The sequence below is a fragment of the Scyliorhinus torazame genome, chromosome 8 (genome assembly GCF_047496885.1).
Source record: "Scyliorhinus torazame isolate Kashiwa2021f chromosome 8, sScyTor2.1, whole genome shotgun sequence".
NCBI classification, from domain to species: domain Eukaryota; kingdom Metazoa; phylum Chordata; class Chondrichthyes; order Carcharhiniformes; family Scyliorhinidae; genus Scyliorhinus; species Scyliorhinus torazame.
In genome coordinates this window covers 236,782,884-236,802,137 of record NC_092714.1, presented here as the reverse complement: position 1 = coordinate 236,802,137, position 19,254 = coordinate 236,782,884, and the positions used below count along the sequence as shown (strand labels likewise).

Genomic DNA, 19,254 nt, shown 5'->3' with positions numbered 1-19,254 from the left:
GTCCCATATAAGCTTAGAATTGAGACTGTGTTGTCAGGGTAATGTAACTGAGAGGTGCATTAAAGAGAAACAATTATGAACAAATGACCAATCTACGTTATAAACAGGGCCTTGTTCATCAAACAGTGCTGCTTATTAAGAAAATCATTCAGCATTTCTAATTGATGGGAATTTTTTTCTGTGTAGGTCAGTAAAGATGTGCAGCAACACTTCCTGGTCTCCTCCAACGAGAATTGTTGGAACTGGCTGAAAAGGAATTGTATTGGCAGAGCTGAAGGAGATTATTGTACACTTGGAGCAAGTCATGCCAAAGGTAAATTCACCAGTTACTATTATAGAGTTGTTTGTGCTTCACAAAAATACAGAGAATGTCCTTGAAAAGATTTGTTTAATTTTTAATTAAATAGTAAAATAGTTGATTTGTAACTTTCCTGAGATAAGGAGAAATGTCTTTATTCAGAGGATTATGAATCTTGGAGTTCTCTACCCCGGCAGGTTGTGGATGCTCCATCATTGAGTCTATTCAAGGTTGCGATTGATAGGTTTTTGGATCTCCGGGAGTCATGGGGATTTCGGGAAGTGGCAGAACACTGGGCTTGTGGCAGAAGATGAGCCATGCTCGTATTGAACGGAAGAGCAGGCTCGAGGGGCCATATGGTCTACTCCTCCTTCTGTTCTCATGTTCTTGTGTAACAGAATACGGGCATTCCACTTGTTCTTTTGAGTTTTATGACAGTATAGATTTTCCAGTAAAGATCTCAACAGCCTGCAAGATTTATGAGAGTGTATGGTTGTCTCTTCAAGCTAGCACGCTTGCCTATATCACCAACCAGCCACGCAAATGAGACTCCTTGTCCGCCAGGCATCTCGTCCAGTGCTGAGTAATTCTGTTTCATTTTATTAACTTTATTGTGGGTCCACTTTGCATTTTGACAATGTTGTGTATAATTCTTTCATACACTTACGAAGGAACTGAAAGTCAGAATCTAGGAAAATTGGTTAGTAAACATTTAGATGGTTATTTTTTTTTTTTGCATGGGGCAGATTGAAATCTCTGTGTTTTTCCCTGTGCAGATCTCGTTGGGCCATGCATCTCCTGTGACTGAGAGAAGGCGTGCAATTGGCTCCCAGGCCTCCGCTGTTTCCAATTATAAGTGGTTGTTCAGAAGTGTAGAGCGGTGGCCTGGCAACATAATCTACCCCTTTTGGTAGATGCCAAATACTTGACCACAGAGTTATGACTGATCTGGATAATTGTGCAGGGGTGAATTTCAACCTGTGTTCGTCCACTCCATGACGCCTCCACTACACTGTAAGTTTGGTCGTTGCACTCTCACCGCATTGTAATTAATACAAAAATATCTTGTTAACATGAGCACATATTACTCTTACACTTGCATTTTCCATGATAAAGGTACAGATTCACGTACAGCAATTCATGCAAGCAGCCATGGAATGGTAGGCAGTGTAAAACCACTAATGATTACCTGGAATCTACACTCCACAGTAATCATGTGCAGCATATTCTTAGACGAATACTCCAGGATAAGGTTGCATTGTGGTTTTAGATGTAGAGTTGCATTTTGGAGCCAAGTTCAAAAAGGTAAGGCCACTGTAGACTTACCGTGCAATATTCCTTTAAAACTGCAGTAGCCGTCAGCTGACGAGGTGGGCATGTAACCGTTTTTAAAAGATTCTCGGAAGAGTGAATGGACCAGGTTTTGAAATGGGGGGGAGAAAAAGCAAGACTTGCACTTTTCACATCCTCAATGTCCCAAAGCACTTTGCAGCCAATGAAGTACTTTTGGAAGGGTTATCACTGCTGTAATGTCGGAAATACAGCAACTAATTAGCCTCAACAAGCAGTGTGATAGTGACCAGATAACCTGTTTCTGTTGTATTGGTTGAGGGATAAATATTGGCCAGGACAAGAGGGAGAAGTCTCCTGCTCTTTGCTCTTCTTTGAATGGGTTATTTTACTTCCACCTGAGAGGGCAGAGAGGCCCTTGGTTTAACGTTTTATCCTGAAGACTGCTCCTCCTGCCGTGCGCTGATCCCTCAGTACCGCACTGGAGTATCAGCCCAGATTTCTGTGTTCAAGTCTCTGGAATGGGAAGTGAATCCGCAGCTTTGACTCCGGTGAGAGTGCTGCCAACTAAGCCATCGCTGACACTTAAAATAATGTAAGAAGACGTAATGGAATCCACGGAAATTATGGTAATATTGTATAAGTCAACCAGCTGCGTCATGAAATACTGTTTTGCTTAAGAGGATATGTTGATCTCTGAATTTTATTTGGGACTAGTTGTTAATAAAACGTAGGAGCTGGGGTTCAGAAAATCAAAGATGCTTTTGAGAGACGTGGTGAGTTCATTTGTATACACTCCAGCCTTATTAAACATGATTCATTGTTTTGTATTAGCCCTTTCCAGCATACAAAATCTTAATTCCTCCCAAGTGTCTTTTTTGCTTAATTAATGTATTTTACCTTTCCCCTCTTTTTTTTCCTTGTTCCGCTTCCACTTCCCTATCCCTAATTGAGAAGGGGTAGTAGGTGACCTACTTGTAGATACCTACCATTGTTACTCCGTCACTGCCAGTGGATGTATTAGTTTACTGTGGACTGGCTTTCTCTCTGAGTGCCCTCCAGAATCTATCTTTGTGCAAGTACATCAAACCTGTTCTGTGTCTCCCATGTTTCCCAGCTAGAACTGCAAACATATCATTGGGAAGACCCTACAATCTGCTGATGTTTAGATTGATCCATATAACAAGTTCAGCATCTGGCCGCCTCTCTTTTCTAAGTTGCACTGAATATCAGTGAGTAATAATATCAAATAATGTGCTCTTATTTTTACATGTAGTATGTATGCATCATGACCAACTTGTTCCAGCAACATTTCTGTAACACTTTGAATGCCACTTCCTGTGTAACGCACCACAATTACAAGTGATCACAGCCAGCTAGGCAAACGTATTCTACCACTCCTAATTGGGTCATTCTTCTCATCTGATTGATGACCATGCCCAAGTTTCACTTCCTCCAACAGTGGTAGCAGACGAGAGGCACATAATTTAAGATAACAACAACTTGGATTCATACGCCGCCTTTAATATTGGCGCACCTTTGGGGGCTTTCTCAGGAGAATTATCAAGCAAAATTTGACACCAAGGAACATAAGCAGATATGTAGCTGAGGAAAACTTTGTCAGGACATGGGGGTAGTGAGGTGGAGAGGCTTAGGAGGTGAGGGCAGGACAAGACAACCATTGGTGGAGCAATTAAAATCAGGTATGCACACAAGGCCAGAATTGGAGGAGCACAAAGCTTTCAAGGGGCAGCACGGTAGCACAGTGGTTAGCACTGTGGCTTCACAGTGCCAGGGTCCCAGGTTCGGTTCCCCGCTGGGTCACTGTCTGTGCGGAGTCTCCACGTTCTCCCCGTGTCTGCGTGGGTGTCCTCCGGGTGCTCCGGTTTCCTCCCACAATCCAAAGATGTGCAGGTTAGGTGGATTGGCCATGCTAAATTGCCCTTGGTGTCCAAAAAGGTTAGGTGGGGTTATTGGGTTATGGGGATAGAGTGGAAGTGAGGGCTTAAGTGGGTCTGTGCAGACTCGATGGGCCGAATGGTCTCCTTCTGCACTGTATGTTCTAAGCATGATATGGTTGAATGAGGTTACAGGCATCATTCTTTCTAATTTGTTTGGAGTATGCGATGATCTATTTAAGGGTGTAGCCAATTTACATTTTGTGCATGACTGCCCATGCGATAGCGTAAAGAGGCTGAATTGTGCACAGACTGCATGCGAGCTTTTAGGTCGCAACCGACCAGCTTGCAGAGAATATTGGTTGCAGGGATCAGAAGTGGGCGAAGCAGTGTAAGGACTTAACAATAAGGAATTTAAAATGTAGGCATTTCCGGACTGGGAGCCAATGTGGGTGGAAGCACAGGGTTAATGGGTGAAAGGGACAAAGGCAGCAGAGTTTGAGACAAATTCAAGTTTATTTTGGGTGCCAGTTAAACAGATTGCTTTGTCCTGGATAGCGTCAAACTTCGACGACAGTTGGAGCTGCACTCAGTCAGTATTCCATCGCACTCCTGACTTGTGCCTTGTAGAAGGTGGACAGGAAGTGAATTACCCACCCAGAATTCCCAGCCCCTGACCTGCCCGTGTAGCCCTAGTATTTATATGACTAGTCCAGTTAAGCTTTTGCTCCGTGTTGATGCTGATGGGATTCAGTGATGCTGTTGGAGATCGAACGGAAATGGTAAGATTCTCTCTCTCTCTCCATGAAGATGGTGATTTTCTGACACTTGGGTGGCACAAATGTGGCTTGCCACAATCAGTCCAAACTTGAATATTGTCGAGGTCTTGTTGCATACCCTTCAGGATTTGGTCAACTCAGTCATTCATGGTACTATCGGGCCACTCTTGTAATGGGCAAAGTTTCCTATCCAGAGTGCATTCTGTGCACTCGTTGCCCTCCGTGCTTCTTCCAAGTGATGTTTGATGTGGAGGGATATCGATCCATCAGCTCGTGGTGGGTGCAAATCCAGAGGGTTTCTCGTCATATTTCACCTAATGTCATGCAATCTCTGGAGGCAGTGTTGAGGACTTCCAAGGCCACTCCTTCTTGAATGGAGACTGTGCCATTACTTCTGATGCGTTTGCCCAGATTACAAAATAAATACTCTTAATTTGAATTTCGGAGGGGGGGGGGGGGGGGGGGGGGGGTAGGGGGTGGGGGGTTGGGGTGCTCTTATTGTAAAACTTTTCGGAGAACAAATATCTGCAGCCTCTTACTTGGCATCTGCATGAACTCACATAATGTTTCCTTAACATTAATTCGTAACTTTTAGCCGTACGCTGAATGGCTTGAAGTTCCTAAACTTATAAATCGGCACATCTACTCACTTGATATAAAGAAAGCCAAATTTCTTTCAGCCAGAGCTTGAAACGTATTAATAATTTACTGACCTCGAGTTAATCTCACCTGGATTCCCAATAGGGAATATCTGGGCAGCAGCTTTAAAGGGCAGATCTAGTTAACAGTGAAATATTGCAACTGTCCTCCAGGCTACCAATGAACAATGTCATAGGAAATCTGTTCATGATTAGTAAAATGCAGTAATGGCTGCTGCCTTTGACACCATAATGAGAGCAATTTCCTTGTGCGCTGTAAAAACTACTCTAATACTTGATTAATGATTTGCACAAGCGTAAATCTCAGCATTTGTACTCTCAACCAAGAGAGAATGGTTGTCCTGTTTTAAAGCCAATGTGTTAAGACTTGGTAAATGCGATAGAAAAAGATTCAGACAGTCAAGAAAACAATCGTTAAAAAAAAGATTGTTTTCCATTGACAAATTGTTGGGGTTTGTATTGCCGCCTCAAATTGTTCCCATGGGTTTTTTTCAGTTTCGTCTTGATCAATGAAGGAGAGGTCCCACTGGCATGGGAGCAGAAAAGATTTTGCAGGAATGGGACCAGGGACGAGGAGCTTCAGCTACCTGGATAGGTCAGAGAAGCTGGAGGTGCTGATTTTCATGCAGAGCAGGTTATAAGAAGATTCAATAGAGGTGTTCAAAACAATGAATGATCTGAACAGAGTAAATAACGAGAAACTAATTTCCTCACAGAAGTATTGGTAACCAGAGGACGCAGATTTTTTTTGTCATTGGCTAAAAGGTGATACAAAGAATTGCTTCCTATAGTGAGTTATTATGATCTGGAATACACTGGCGGAAGCAAAGTTAATTATAACACTCAGCAAATAATTAAACAAATAGTACTTAAAGGGAACAGTGTAACAGAATTGGAGAGCACCAGCAAAGAGCTGGCGCAGGAAAGGAAGGAAGATTAAAAGAACCTTGAAAGCCAATTCAGCTGAAGTCATTCTCACTTCCTCGCAACCAATTGCATAGTGATAGTGATGGTGCCCTTGTAACAGGTTTGCTGTTAGTCTAAAGATTAGTGTGTTTTTTTTTTAAAAGCTGAGGAGTTAAAAAAGAGCAGCCACGTTTTAACATTGTTACAAAAAGGAAGACAAAGTTTTTCACGGTTATAACTTTGCACTGAAGTTGATGCTGTAGCTCATGTTGAGGGCAGCAACAAACTCACATTTTTATCAGTTTGTAATTTTCCCATTAGCGTAAGATCAATGTTTTAGTAATTGGTTAAGGTGAAAAATACTTGGAACTTTTCACACAACACAATATTTCACAAATTAACACAATGTTAAGGTGTAGATTTAGCACTGTGGGCTAAACAGCTGGCTTGTAAAGCAGACCAAGGCCAGCAGCGCGGGTTCAATTTCCGTACCAGTCTCCCCAAACAGGAGCCAGAATGTGGCGACTAGTGGCTTTTCGCAGTAACTTCATCGAAACCTACTTGTGACAATAAGCAATTATTATTATTAAATGCCAGTGTTACAGAGAGGAAGGGGATAAAGTTAAACAGCCCTGATTTCTCCTCTCACCACCTATCCGTAAACAGAAAGGTGATTTTGTTTTCTGATTTTCCCCCCTCTCCCCAAGCTCGAAATATGGTGAAATAAGAGAGTTGGTTCATTTCTCACACAAAACGGAAAAGGGGTTTTGTGATATCTGTCCCTTTTGCACTCCTACAATAAAAGAGGGAGGAAAGAAAGGGGAACAGGGCAAGACCACACTAGAAATCATATGGTTTCATGTGATTGCAGAATGAAAGGCCAATGGAGTAGTCCTTCAGAGGGTATCAAGCTGACTGTTGCAGGGTGATCTGTCAATCCAGAAGTGAGGTCTTCCCCGATGGGAGAAGGAATGTAGGGTTGAATTAGTCTTGAAGGTGCAAATACAGAAGTTCCAATGTTTCAGTAGCCTGGACAGAGCTCTTTCTGCTGATACCTGCTCGATGGTAAAACGGTAGATTGAGATAGGCTGCTTGCCTGGAGTCCTTCTCTTCTGAGGTCAAACATTGACTGGCCTCCCACTTCTCCTGCGTGTTTAACAAAGGATGTATTTTTCTAGGTCTGGAATCCTTTTTCAAAAAAAAAAAAAAAAAAATTTTTAGAGCACCCAATTCATTTTTTCCAATTAAGGGGCAATTTAGCGTGGCCAATCTACTTAGCCTTCACATCTTTGGGTTGTGGGGGCGAGACCCACGCAAACACTGGGAGAATGTGCAAACTCCACATGGACAGTGACCCAGAGCCGGGATCGAACCTGGGACCTCGGCGCAGTGAGGCAGCAGGGCTAATCCACTGCACCACCGTGTTGCCCGTAGGTCTGGAAACCTGAACCAGGGCCCCTTTTGTCTTTTGCAGTAAAACCATCACCAGTAGCCAGAGTTCTTCTTGAGGAATATGTTTGTGCAGCTCCAGGAAGGGGCATCAGCATATTATTTTTAGAGATATTAAGTCTCTGATGCTTGTCTGAAGGTTCAAAATTCCTCTGGTTTGAGTCATGGCTAGTCAGGGTTAAGCCTTGCTCCACTTTAAAAAAAAACACACAATAATTTTATAGAGTAGCCAGGTTGACATAGATATACATAAGTGTGTGGCCAAAATGTATTACCCATACCTGGTTGCCATTCAGAAGGTGCTGGTGAGCTGCCTTCTTGAGCCGCTGCAGTCCCTGAGGTGTAAGTACACCCACAGTGCTGTTAGGGAGGGAGTTCCAGGACTTTGACCCAGTGATGGTGAAGAAACGGTGATACATTTCCAAATCGGGGGGGTGAGTTACTTGGAGGGGAACCTCCAGGTGGTGGGGTTCCCAGGTAGCTGCTGCTCTTGTCCTTCCAGATGGTAGTGGTTGGGATTGGATAGTGCTGCCTAAGAAACCTCAGCGAGTTACTGCAGTGCATTTTGTAGATGGTACACACGGCTGCCACTGTTCGTCGATGGTGGAGGGATAGAATATTTGTGGAAGGAGTTTCTATAATTCCTTAACCCCTTTAAACACTGCATGCACTTGGTTCCTATGAAGTGCAATGAGGGTTTGCTAGGCAAATGCAGTGACCTCTAAATATATTCCATCAACAACAATGTGATGGGTGGTCAGTTGATGTGTTTTTGTGGTGTTGGTTGAGGAAGGAATGTTAACCAGAATACCAGGAGAACCTTCTGCTTTTCTTTGAATAGTGACGTGGTACCTAAGCCATCAGAGTCAACAGTGCCTTGTGTCTCAATTGAAAGCTGACATCTTTGAGAAATCAGCACTTCCTCAAGTACTGGATTGTTTGCCTGGATTATATGGGGGTCAAATATTGTGGGCTAAAGACTTGATCCCAGTCTTCACGTTCTCCTGTGTCTGCGTGGATTTTCTCCAGTTTCCTCTCTCAGTCCAAAGATGTGCCAGTTAGGTGGATTGGCCATACTGTGTTGCCCCTTAGTGCCCAAAGATGTGCAGGTTAGATGGGTGGGCAATGATCAGTGCGTGGGTTTACAGGGATAGGGTGGGGGAGTGGGCCTAGGAAGAGCGCTCTTTCAGAGGGTCATTACCGACTCAATGGGCCAAATAGCTTCCTTCTACACTCGTGATTCTATTAATAGAAAGATGTTTGATCCCTTTCGTTCATTATTTTGCAACAACTTCAATTTTACTAGTGGAGTATTTTATCCTTCAAAAATACTGTTATAACAATTTTATCAAAAGAATCTAAGGTTTCATTTCTCAAAAATTAGAACATATGCATTATTTTAGATTAAATTATTTGAATTTCCAGTGTACTCCTCTTACGTCTTTGTCATTTCACTATTTTATGTTAAGGTAGTATCCACGGTTTTTAAACCAAAAGGTTTCCAACCAAAAAGTTATGCAAATAGCAGTGCACAATCAAGCTCTTTGCCGTATCTCTATGCTAGTGTAACTATCTGAAATGCTAAAAAGGTAGAACAAGTTGACTTGCTCTTATGTTACTTGTCTGATATTTTAGTTTCCCCCTGTGGACAGACACTTACCTGTCTTCTTTCTGATGTTTCAGCATGGTTTTGCTCATTGCACATAAAGGAACCAATTCCTAAAACTTCTGGACAGAGTATATTGGTTCACAAAGTCGTGTGCTACCAATTCAACCTCTGCTGTATGTTCTTGATGAGCTCCAAAGTCGAGCGTGCATGTAGCTATATTTGCAGACCAGTATGATTTTCCGGTTTAGATCTACATATTTTTAATTTTGTATGAAATTGCATTTGGTAAAAAATATGTTTCTTCTTGCAAATAAAACGGGAGCCTAAACATTTTGCATTATCTTTGGTCATACAAAGCTCACCCAAAGACGGTTAATAAATGAAGGTACACAGATATAATGATATTCATGTTTAGGAATGTTAATCTTTGTATTCAATTTGACTTTTAGGCCTAAAATTTCTCTACTCCCATATTGCTGAAGCAGCCTTAAACTCTGGATGCAACAGGTATCTATCAACTGGAAGTGATCATAATACACAGACTGAAAACACAGGAAATACACTTGGTAGCGAGAAGGTGGGTAAAGCCCCATTTTTCTAGGGACTTGGCCTGTAAGGCTGCAATGGCAGCTGTTGCCACTGATGACCTAAGTCAAATCACAATAACAAAACAGAAGGAAGATACGCAGAAGGTTTTAGAAGCCAAATGGAAAGGGAAGGAGTCAAAGCCAAGGAGAACCCTTGAGTGCCTGATCTGCGGAGCATTCTTCAGCAGTGTTGACAAACTTAAAGTCCATTCATACTCTCACACAGGAGAGAGGCCCTACACGTGCTCACACCCGGAGTGCACTAAAGCCTTTGTGTCCAAGTATAAACTTCTCAGGTATGGGAAGCTGAATGGGAAAAGTGCCCTAAAACCTGTTTATCAAATGTATTTAATCCTTTGAGGACGCAGCTTTCTATGCTAATTGTACATCTTTTGGAATGGTTTTGAAAGCAATATTGTAAACAAATTCCAAAACTTAATTGTAATATTTTCAAGCACTAAACGATACTTGGTGTATTTTCTGAATAACTTCAAACATCACTCATTTTTTAAAGAATGTTGCAGCAATGCCACTGCAGTCCTCAAAGGGTTAACATAAGTATCTACACCTCCTTCAGGCTTAATGAGGATTCTTGCAAGCCATCTGCTAAAGACCACTCCACTTCTGACCATTGCCTGCTCCAGTGATTTCCTGCATAAAGTGATGTCACACAATACAGCAAGGATATAATATGCTGTTTGGCTGTCGTTACAAATGAAACATCAAATTATTTCCTGGCACTCATTGTAAAAACAAAAGAGACTTGAAACAAGTGCTTTTCAAATTGTGCATAATGCATTGACTAGGAATCCAGCATTGATTCCAATAAGAAGCCATACTGAATAGTCAACAGTGTATCATATCACAGAAATATTGGGCTTTATTCAGATCAATGTCTTGAAACTCCACTTCTTGTCTTGTATCTGTTAGTCACATAGAATATACACTAAAATTATGTCAAACCAGAATGGCAACATTCAATTTAATACAACTTGTTTTTTGCTTCTGCTCTCATACCAGGTGATACTGAGATGCAAAATTCACAGCGGGGTTATTTCTAAGGTGGTAGAGGTCAAGGGCAGGAGAACATGTCAGTTGAAAACAATTTTAAAAAGATGACATTGGTGCCATGTAAAATTACCTTGGTGTAGAAATGGAACAGCACAACAGAGAGTAAGGATTCAGCAGTGTAGTATTGGGAGTTAGAACTAGAAATTGTAGACTGTGCAGTTGTCTTTGATATATTTAAGAGAGAGAAAGTAATCCAAAAAATAAAATATAGTAACAAACGCTTTGGTTACACAAAAAAATCCTAATGATTGTATAACAATATGTATATATCCATTACTGAGAAATCAAATAATGATGGTAGTGATGGAAGGCAGTTTACAGACAGTATTATCAATGTTAGTTCCTCTTTTGTCCGAGCCTTGGCAAAAACTCCCTATCCCTGAGATTTGAAAATGGGATCTCAACTTTCAGGTGATCTTGGAATTTTTACAGCTAATGCAGGAGTGCAGTTGCTAACTGAAATGCCAGGTAGCTCCATTCTCTAACCATCAGTGGTCGTAATTCAAGAAATCTGGGGGACGAAGAATAGAACTGGAGCTTTGCACACGTCTATGAGCATTTGTTTACAGTGATGCAAATTACAAAGATGTACCTCATAACCCAACATCCACAGTTTGTTCATATTTGTAGGAGCCACAGCTAATATCCACGAGCAACATACAACATAACATAACTTACAAAAAATAGTCATGCTGTCAAAGCTTTTCATCTTGCACTCATCAGAACAGATGCAAGAATATCAAATAATAAAAAAGGGAGAAACAATTTATTCTGCATGAGGAAAAGAGGACTGATTGGTTGATTGACAGGCCGACTCTGGTTTAGGTGTTGCCATGGACAATGTACCAAAGAACTTCTGTTCCCCCATGTTTTTGTTAAATTTGACAAAGATGCAGTGCTTGGACATGCTCTGTCTGTTTCAAAGGATAGGACATATGCATATGAATAATAAAGCTTTCTTACTCTCTTTAAATAAAAATTGGTTATTTGTAAAACAAATATTTCAAAATAAATTTAATGAAGGGATTTAGATTGTTATCTGATGGGGAAACATTTGCAGGGCTACAGGAAAAGCCCTTTAGCATTCAATGGCATTACCATCGCTGAATTCCCGACTATCAACATCCTGGGGGTTACCATTAACCACAAGCTGAACTGGACCAGCCATAGAAATACTGTGGTCAAAAAAAGAGGCCAGAGCTAAGAGTCCTGCAGTGAGTAACTTGTCTTCTGACTCTCCAAAGCCTGTCCATAATCTACACGGCATGAGTCAAGAGTGTGATTGAATACTCTTCACTTGCCTGGAGAGTGCAGCTTCAACAACACTCTGGAAGCTTGACTCCATCCGGAGAAAGCAACCTACTTGATTGGCACCCCATCCACATACATTCACTCCCTCCACATCCGACGCACATTGGCAGTTGTGTGCACCAGTTACAAGATGCACTGTAGGAACTCGCCAAGGCTTCTTCGACAGCACCTTCCAAACCTATGACCGCTACCACCCAGGAGAACAAGGCAGTAGATACATTAGAACACCAACACCTGGAAGCTTCCCTCCAAGCCACTCACCATCTTTATTTGGAAATATGTTACCGTTCCTTCACTGTCACTGGGTCAAAATCCTGGAACTCCTTCCCTACCAGCACAGTGGGTATACCTACACCTCATGGACTGCAACGGTTCGAGAAGGCAGCTCACCTTTTCTTTCTCAAGGGCAATTAGGAATGAACAACGAGCGCTGCCTCACCCAGCGATGCCCACACCCCAAGAATGAATTTTAAAAAGGCAGGGAGGATAGTGGCACTAGGTGAATTTCTCCTTCAGAAGGTCAACACAGACATGATGGCAAAATGGCTTCCCGAGCTGCAACCATTTTATGAATAAATGTCAAATTATTTCAAAACCCTTGAAATTATTACCAGCTCTTCAATCCATGGCCATGTTTCCATTGACTCCGTGTTTTAATGAAGGAAGCCAGGAATGGTGGACGGGTGGTTCTGTTAATTAAGGATGATAACACAATGAAGAAGGATGACCAAGGTTCAAGAAACCAGGATGTAGAGACATTTTGAGTAAGGATGAAAAAGGCAAGAAGTGGGAATGGTGTACAGGATGCGTAACTAACTACATGGTAGGGCAGAGTATAAAGGAAGAAATAATGGGAGCGTGTTGGAAAGATACTGTGAAAATCATGCCAGATTTTAATCTACGTATAGACTGGATAAATCAGATGGCAAAAAGTAGTCTAAATAAGGAGTTCATAGAGTGTTTTATGGAGAGTTTCCTTGAACAGCATGTTCTGGAGCCAACCAGAGAATGGGTACTAGACCTGGCATTGTGCAATAAGACAGGATTAATTAATGATCTCATAGTGAAGACAACCCTAGTTGTCACTGATCACTATGTTTGAATTCTACATTTAGTGTGAGGGAGCAAAGAGTATGTCCAAGACTTGCGTGGGTGGCACGGTAGCACAGTGGTTAGCACTGTTGCTTCACAGTGCCAGGGTCCCAGGTTCGATTTCTGGCTTGGGTCACCTGGCTGTGTGGAGTCTACACATTCTCCTCGTGTCTGCGTGGGTTTCCTCCGGGTGCTCCGGTTTTCTCCCACAAGTCCTGAAAGATGTGCTGTTAGGTAATGGGACATTCTGAATACTCCCTCTGTGTACCCGAACAGGCACCGGAATGTGGTGACTAGGGGCCTTTTACAGTAACTTCATTGCAGTGTTAATGTGAGCCTACTTGTGACAATAAAGATTATTATTTTAAACTTCAATAGCGGCAGTTATGAGGCCATGAAAGCAGAAATAGCAAATGTGAACTGGCAAATGAGATCAAGGGCTATATCAATAGAGATGCAGTGGTAGACATTTAAAGGGATATTTCAGAATACTCAGAATAGATACATTCCAACGAGAAAGAAAAATTTAATTGGGTTAACTAAAGAAGATAAATGATGGTATCAAATTTTAAAAAGCAGCATATACTTGTGCAAAGGTGGGTGGCAGGTCAAAAGGCTGTTCAGAATATAAAGAACAGCAAAGAAAAACTAAAAGATGAATAAGGAGGGGAAAATTAAGAGTACGAAAGAGAATTCGCTAGAGATGTTAAAACAGACAGTAAGAATTTCTAGAGATATTTAAATAAGAAAGAGTTACCCAAGTGTGAGTTAGTGCTATAGAAAATGAGAAGTCAAATTAGTCATGGACAACAACGAGAGGGCAGATGAATTGATCAGGTATTTTGCATTGGTCTTCACAATCATAGAATCATAGAATTTACTGTGCAGAAGGAGGCCATTCGGCCCATCGAGTCTGCACCGGCTCTTGGAAAGAGCACCCTACCCAAGCCCACCCCTCCCACCCTATCCCCATAACCCAGTAACCCCACCCAACTCTAAGGGCAATTTTGGACACTAAGGGCAATTTAGCATGGCCAATCCACCTAACCTGCACATCTTTGGACTGTGGGAGGAAACCGGAGCACCCGGAAGAAACCCACGCACACACGGGGAGAACGTGCAGACTCCGCACAGACAGTGACCCAAGCCGAGAATCGAACCTGGGACCCTGGAGCTGTGAAGCAATTGTGCTAACCACTATGCTACTGTGCTGCCCTATAGAGGATACAAACAACATCCCAGAAATAGTTGTAAATCGGGTATTAGAAGGGAGGGAAGAACTCGGGAAAATTCCAGTGACGTTGTACTGAGCAAATTGTTGAGCTGTGGGCTGGCAAACTCCCAGGTCCAGGCGGACTTTATCAAAGCATCATAGAAGGAAGTGGCTAGTGAAAAATGTGATGCGTTGGTTTTAATTTTCCAAAAAATCCCTTTGTTCAGGGAAAGTACAGTTGGAAAATAGCAAGTGTAACTGCTTTATTCGAAAAGGGAGGGATACAGAAAACAGGAAACTACTGGCCAGTTAGTTTAACATGTGTCATGGGGAAAATGTCTTCAGGTGCTGTCACTCCTGTAAATACACCATTACCCTTCTCCTCAAAACATGTTATAAGCTGTCATGAAAGATGTTATTGTAGGGCACTTAGAAAAGTTCAAGGCAATCGGGCTGAGTCAACATGGTTATGTGAAAGGGAAATAATGTTTAACAATTTATTTGGAGTTCTTTAAACAAGTCATGTGTGAAGTCACATGTGCTGTAGATAAAGGAGAACCGATGGATGCACTGAAGGCATTTGATAAGGTGTCATATCATAGAATCATAGAATTTACAGTGCAGAAGGAGGCCATTCGGCCCATCGAGTCTGCACCAGCTCTTTGAAAGAGCACCTTACCCAAGCCCACACCTCCACCCTATCCCCATAACCCAGTAACCCGACCCAACACGAAGGGCAATTTTGGACACTAAGGGCAATTTAACATGACCAATCCACCTAACCTGCACATCTTTGGACTGTGAGGAAACCGGAGCATCCGGAGGAAACCCACACACACAAGGGGAGAATGTGCAGGCTCTGCACAGACAGTGACCCAAGCCGGGAATCGAACCTGGGACCCTGGAGCTGTGAAGCAGTTGTGCTAACCACCATGCTACCGTGCTGCCCCCATATCAAACATCATTGCAGAAAATAAAAGCTCATAGTGCAGGAGCAAACATATTGGCATGGATAGAAGATTGGCTAGCTAACAAGAAACAGAAAGTTTGTAGAATTGTCTTTTTTCAGGGGTGGCACAGTAGTTCGCACTGCTGCCTCATGGCGCCAAGGACCCAGCTTCGATCCCAGCTGCAGGTCACTGTCCATGTGGAGTTTGCACATTGCCCCCGTGTCTGCGTGGGTCTCACCCCCACAACCCAAAGATGTGCAGGGTAGGTGGATTGACCATGCTAAATTACCCCTTAATTGAAAAAAAAAATTGGGTACTCTAAATTTATTTTTTAAAAATAAAAAAAATAGTTGTCTTTTTTCTGGTTGTCAGGATGTAATTAGTGGTGTGCAACAGGGAGCAGTGGAGGTCTGAACTTTTTAGAATTTATATAAATGACTTTGATGAGGACTGAAGGTATGGTTGGTTGCACTTAGGAAAGTGAGTTGTGAAGAGGATATAAGGAGGTTACAAAGAGACATAAGCGAGCGGTCAAAAATCCAGCAAATGGAGAATAATAAGAGGAATAAAAAAGCATATTATCTAAACGGTAAAAGATTGCAGAGCTCTGAGATGCAGAGGAATCTGTCTGTCTGAGTCAATGAATCACAAAATGCTGGTACAGCAAGTCATTAGGAAAGCAAATAAAATGTTATTATTTATTGTGAGGGGAATTGAATACAAACGCAGGGGGGTTAGGCAATAGTTTGTACAGAACATTGGTGAGACCACATTTGGAGTACTGTGTACAGTATTGGTCCCCTTAATTAAGGGAGTATGTATATGAGTTAGAAGGAGTTCAGAGGTGGTTTATTGGACTAAGGAATGGGCAGGTTACCTTTCCACAGAATCCCTACAGTGCGAAAGGAAGCCATTCAGTCTATCAAGCCTGCACCAACCTTCCAAAAGAGCATTCTACCTAGGCCCGTCCCTACACTATCCCCATAAACCCACACATTGATGATGGCCAATCCACCTAACCGGCACATCTTTGGACTGTGGTAGGAACCCGGGGGAAACCCACACAGACACAGGGAAACATGCAAACTCCATACAGTCATCCAAGGCTGGAATTGAACCCAGGTTCCTGCTGCCGTAAGTCAGCAGTGCTAACCACTGTGCCAGCAGGCTCCCCGATGAGGAAAGGTTGGACAGGCTAGGTTTGTATCCGTTGGAGGCAAATTGCTTGATTGACACATTTAAGATCCTGAGGGATCTTAACAGAGTGAATGTGGAAAGGATGCTTCCTCTAGTGGGAGAATGTAGAACTAGAGGCGACTGTTTAAAAAAATAATGGATCACCCATTTTAAGATTGAGATGAGATGAGAATTGTTTTCTGAGGGTAATGAATCTTTGGAAACCTGTTCCTCAAAAGGTGGTGGAAAATGAGTCTTTGAATGTTTTTAAGGCAGAGGTATATAGATTCTCAGTAAACAAAGGGATGAAAAGGCATTTAGGGTAGGCGGGAGAATACAATCAGATCAGCCATGAGCTTATTGAATAGCGGAGCAGGCTCGAAGGGCCTATTCCTCTCAATTTGTATGTTTATTTATTAATCTCTTCAGTCAGGCTTCTGTCCCCTGCCACAGTGCTGAAACAGCCCTAACAAAAGTCACAAATGACATACATCCTCTCTAATTGTGGTACATTATCTGTCCTCATTCCCTTTTACCTCTGTAAACTTTGATACTGTGGACCACACAATCTTCCATTTTTCAACTTTCTTTGGCTATAAATCCTAATGAAAGCAAATAATGACAGTGCCACAAACTTCATTAATGGCTTGCTTTGCTGTCCCAACGCTAGTGTTTGGAGTTCCCAAGGATTTGTCTTTAGACCCCTTCTATATTCCAACTTGCATTCTCCCCATGATGAAAACACCCAAAGATGGGTTAAGCTTCGACAGGTATGTCAATGCCATCAACTCTACTGCTCCACCACTTCTCAACCTGAAAGCTGAGGCAGCTCAACTGATGTCCAGTTTTACATAAGCTGCAGGCTCCTTGAATCAAGTGCCGGGGAAACTGAAGCCCCTAAACTCCATATTCTGGTGTATTATTTCTCCTCTCTTGGCAATCTCCTCTCATAATTAGCCTTCACAATAGAGAACAAAATGTTTCATTTGCACAAAGCATTGGCCAGATCTCATATGGAGTATTACTATGATTTCTGGGCACTGAGCTTCCAGAAGTATAAATTGGCCCAACAAAGGAGACAGCAAACTTTTACCAAAAAAACAGGGATAAAAGGGTTACATTATGAAACCAGGTTTATAAACTTGGTTTGGATTCACTCCCCTGGATTTAGAAGATTGAGCGGTGATCGCATTGATATAATTTTAAAATAAACCAATTTGATAAAAGTAGAAACAGAGAAGCTATTCCTCTATTGGATGTGGGGAAAGTGAGAGTATGGTTCCATACAAGGTTCCACAATCTTAAGTTAGTGATAGGCCATTCAGGAGCAAAGTTCAGAAGCACTTTTTCACATAAAGGGTAATGAAAATGCAGAACTCTCTCCCACAAGGCTGTGGATGCTGGTTCGATTAAAGCTTTGAAGACCGAGATCAGATTTTATTGTGTAGAGGCATGAGGTGCGTACATAGAAATCCGGAGTAGACTTGAGATTTGTACCCGACTCTGGTCTTATTTCCTGTCCATTTCTTAAGTTTAAATCAGACTGTTTGCTACCTTGGCTGAGCTGTTCTCATATCCTATTCATCACAGTTACAATCTGCCTATTCCTTTTGCCTACCTCTGTCCTGGTTCAGCCCTGTTCCTTCATCTCTAAGCCATCCCTGTTTCACCTTCAGGCTCTGCAATCTCAATGCCGTCCTGGCCAACTCCCACATCTACAGTGTGTAAACTCCAACTCAACCAAAACTCCTTTCTTGTCCCATGCCAAGTATTATTTAACATCTGTCATGCGTGACTTCCAATAATCACCGATAAAAACAAGACACACAGTCACTGGCAGCCATTCCTCAACAGTTTTGACTATGATTTGCAATTCCTGTCTTTACACCTCTCCCCTTTTAAAACCTAACTGACCAACCCTTGATATGATCCCAGTTGATGGTATAACTGGACGGGAAGATTCTGCAATGGAAAACTGACTCATAAAGACCATAGAATTTACTTTTTAAAATAAAATGTGGAGTCACAGGACCGCTAATTAGTTTTAACAACAAGAAGAACCATTTATTAAACATGAAAAGTAGGATTATTATACAGTACTCCTTACTCCACCTTAGTTTGGGTGGCATGGTAGCATAGTGGTTAGCACTTGCTTCACAGCGCCATTCCGGCTTAGGTCACTGTCTGTGCTGAGTCTGCACGTTCTCCCCGTGTTTGCATGGGTTTCATCTGGGTGCTCCTGTTTCTTCCCACAAGTCCTGAAAGATGTGCTGTTAGGTGAATTGGACATTCTGAATTCTCCCTCAGTGCACCCGAGCAGGCACCGTTGTGTGGCATTTAAGGGATTTTCACAGTAACTTCATTGCAGTGTTCATGTAAGCCTACTTGTGACACTATTAATGATTATTATATTATAGCTTAACAGTTTTAAAACAGTTAAGCACTTGCTCCACAAACTTCATTAATGGCTTGCTTTGCTGTCCCAACACTAGCGTTTGGAGTTCCCAAGGATTTGTCTTTAGACCCCTTCTATATTCTATCTTGCATGCTCCCCGTGATGAAAACACCCAAAGGTGGGTTAAGCTTCGACAGGTATGTCAATGCCATCAACTCTACTGCTCCACCACTTCTCAACCTGAAAGCTGAGGCAGCTCAACTGATGTCCAGTTTTACATAAGCTGCAGGCTCCTTGAATCAAGTACCGGGGAAACTGAAGCCCCTAAACTCCATATTCTGGTGTAATATTTCTCCTCTCTTGGCAATCTGATTATATCCTTATGAACCATCTTGGACATTGTTGTTCAATAGAAATTTCTGATTTGTCGCATGTTGGTTACGGTGCCATTCTTTTAGTCACATGCATTAATTTTAATGGAAACCACCATGATCACAGTAAAGCTAAATGCATTTCAACAAGCATCTACCAGCATAATGTGCAAATCTTTGCAGTGCCCCGTTCACCCAAG

At 42.2% G+C, this 19,254-nt stretch overlaps 1 protein-coding gene across 4 annotated transcripts in view; it reads left to right on the top strand.

Moving 5' to 3' along the window:
• Positions 1 to 19,254, top strand: part of plagl2 (pleiomorphic adenoma gene-like 2) — a 177,871-nt gene that overhangs the window by 137,606 nt on the left and 21,011 nt on the right. Inside the window, exons 2-4 of one of the 4 annotated variants that reach the window (XM_072514972.1) lie at positions 187 to 313; positions 1,075 to 1,312; positions 9,338 to 9,465. Coding sequence is in view for 1 of the 4 variants with exons in the window: in XM_072514971.1 (XP_072371072.1) it covers positions 9,512 to 9,771 (260 nt within the window). In the remaining 3 variants the exon portion in view is untranslated. The other 3 variants (XM_072514973.1, XM_072514974.1, XM_072514971.1) reach the window with 3 other exon arrangements.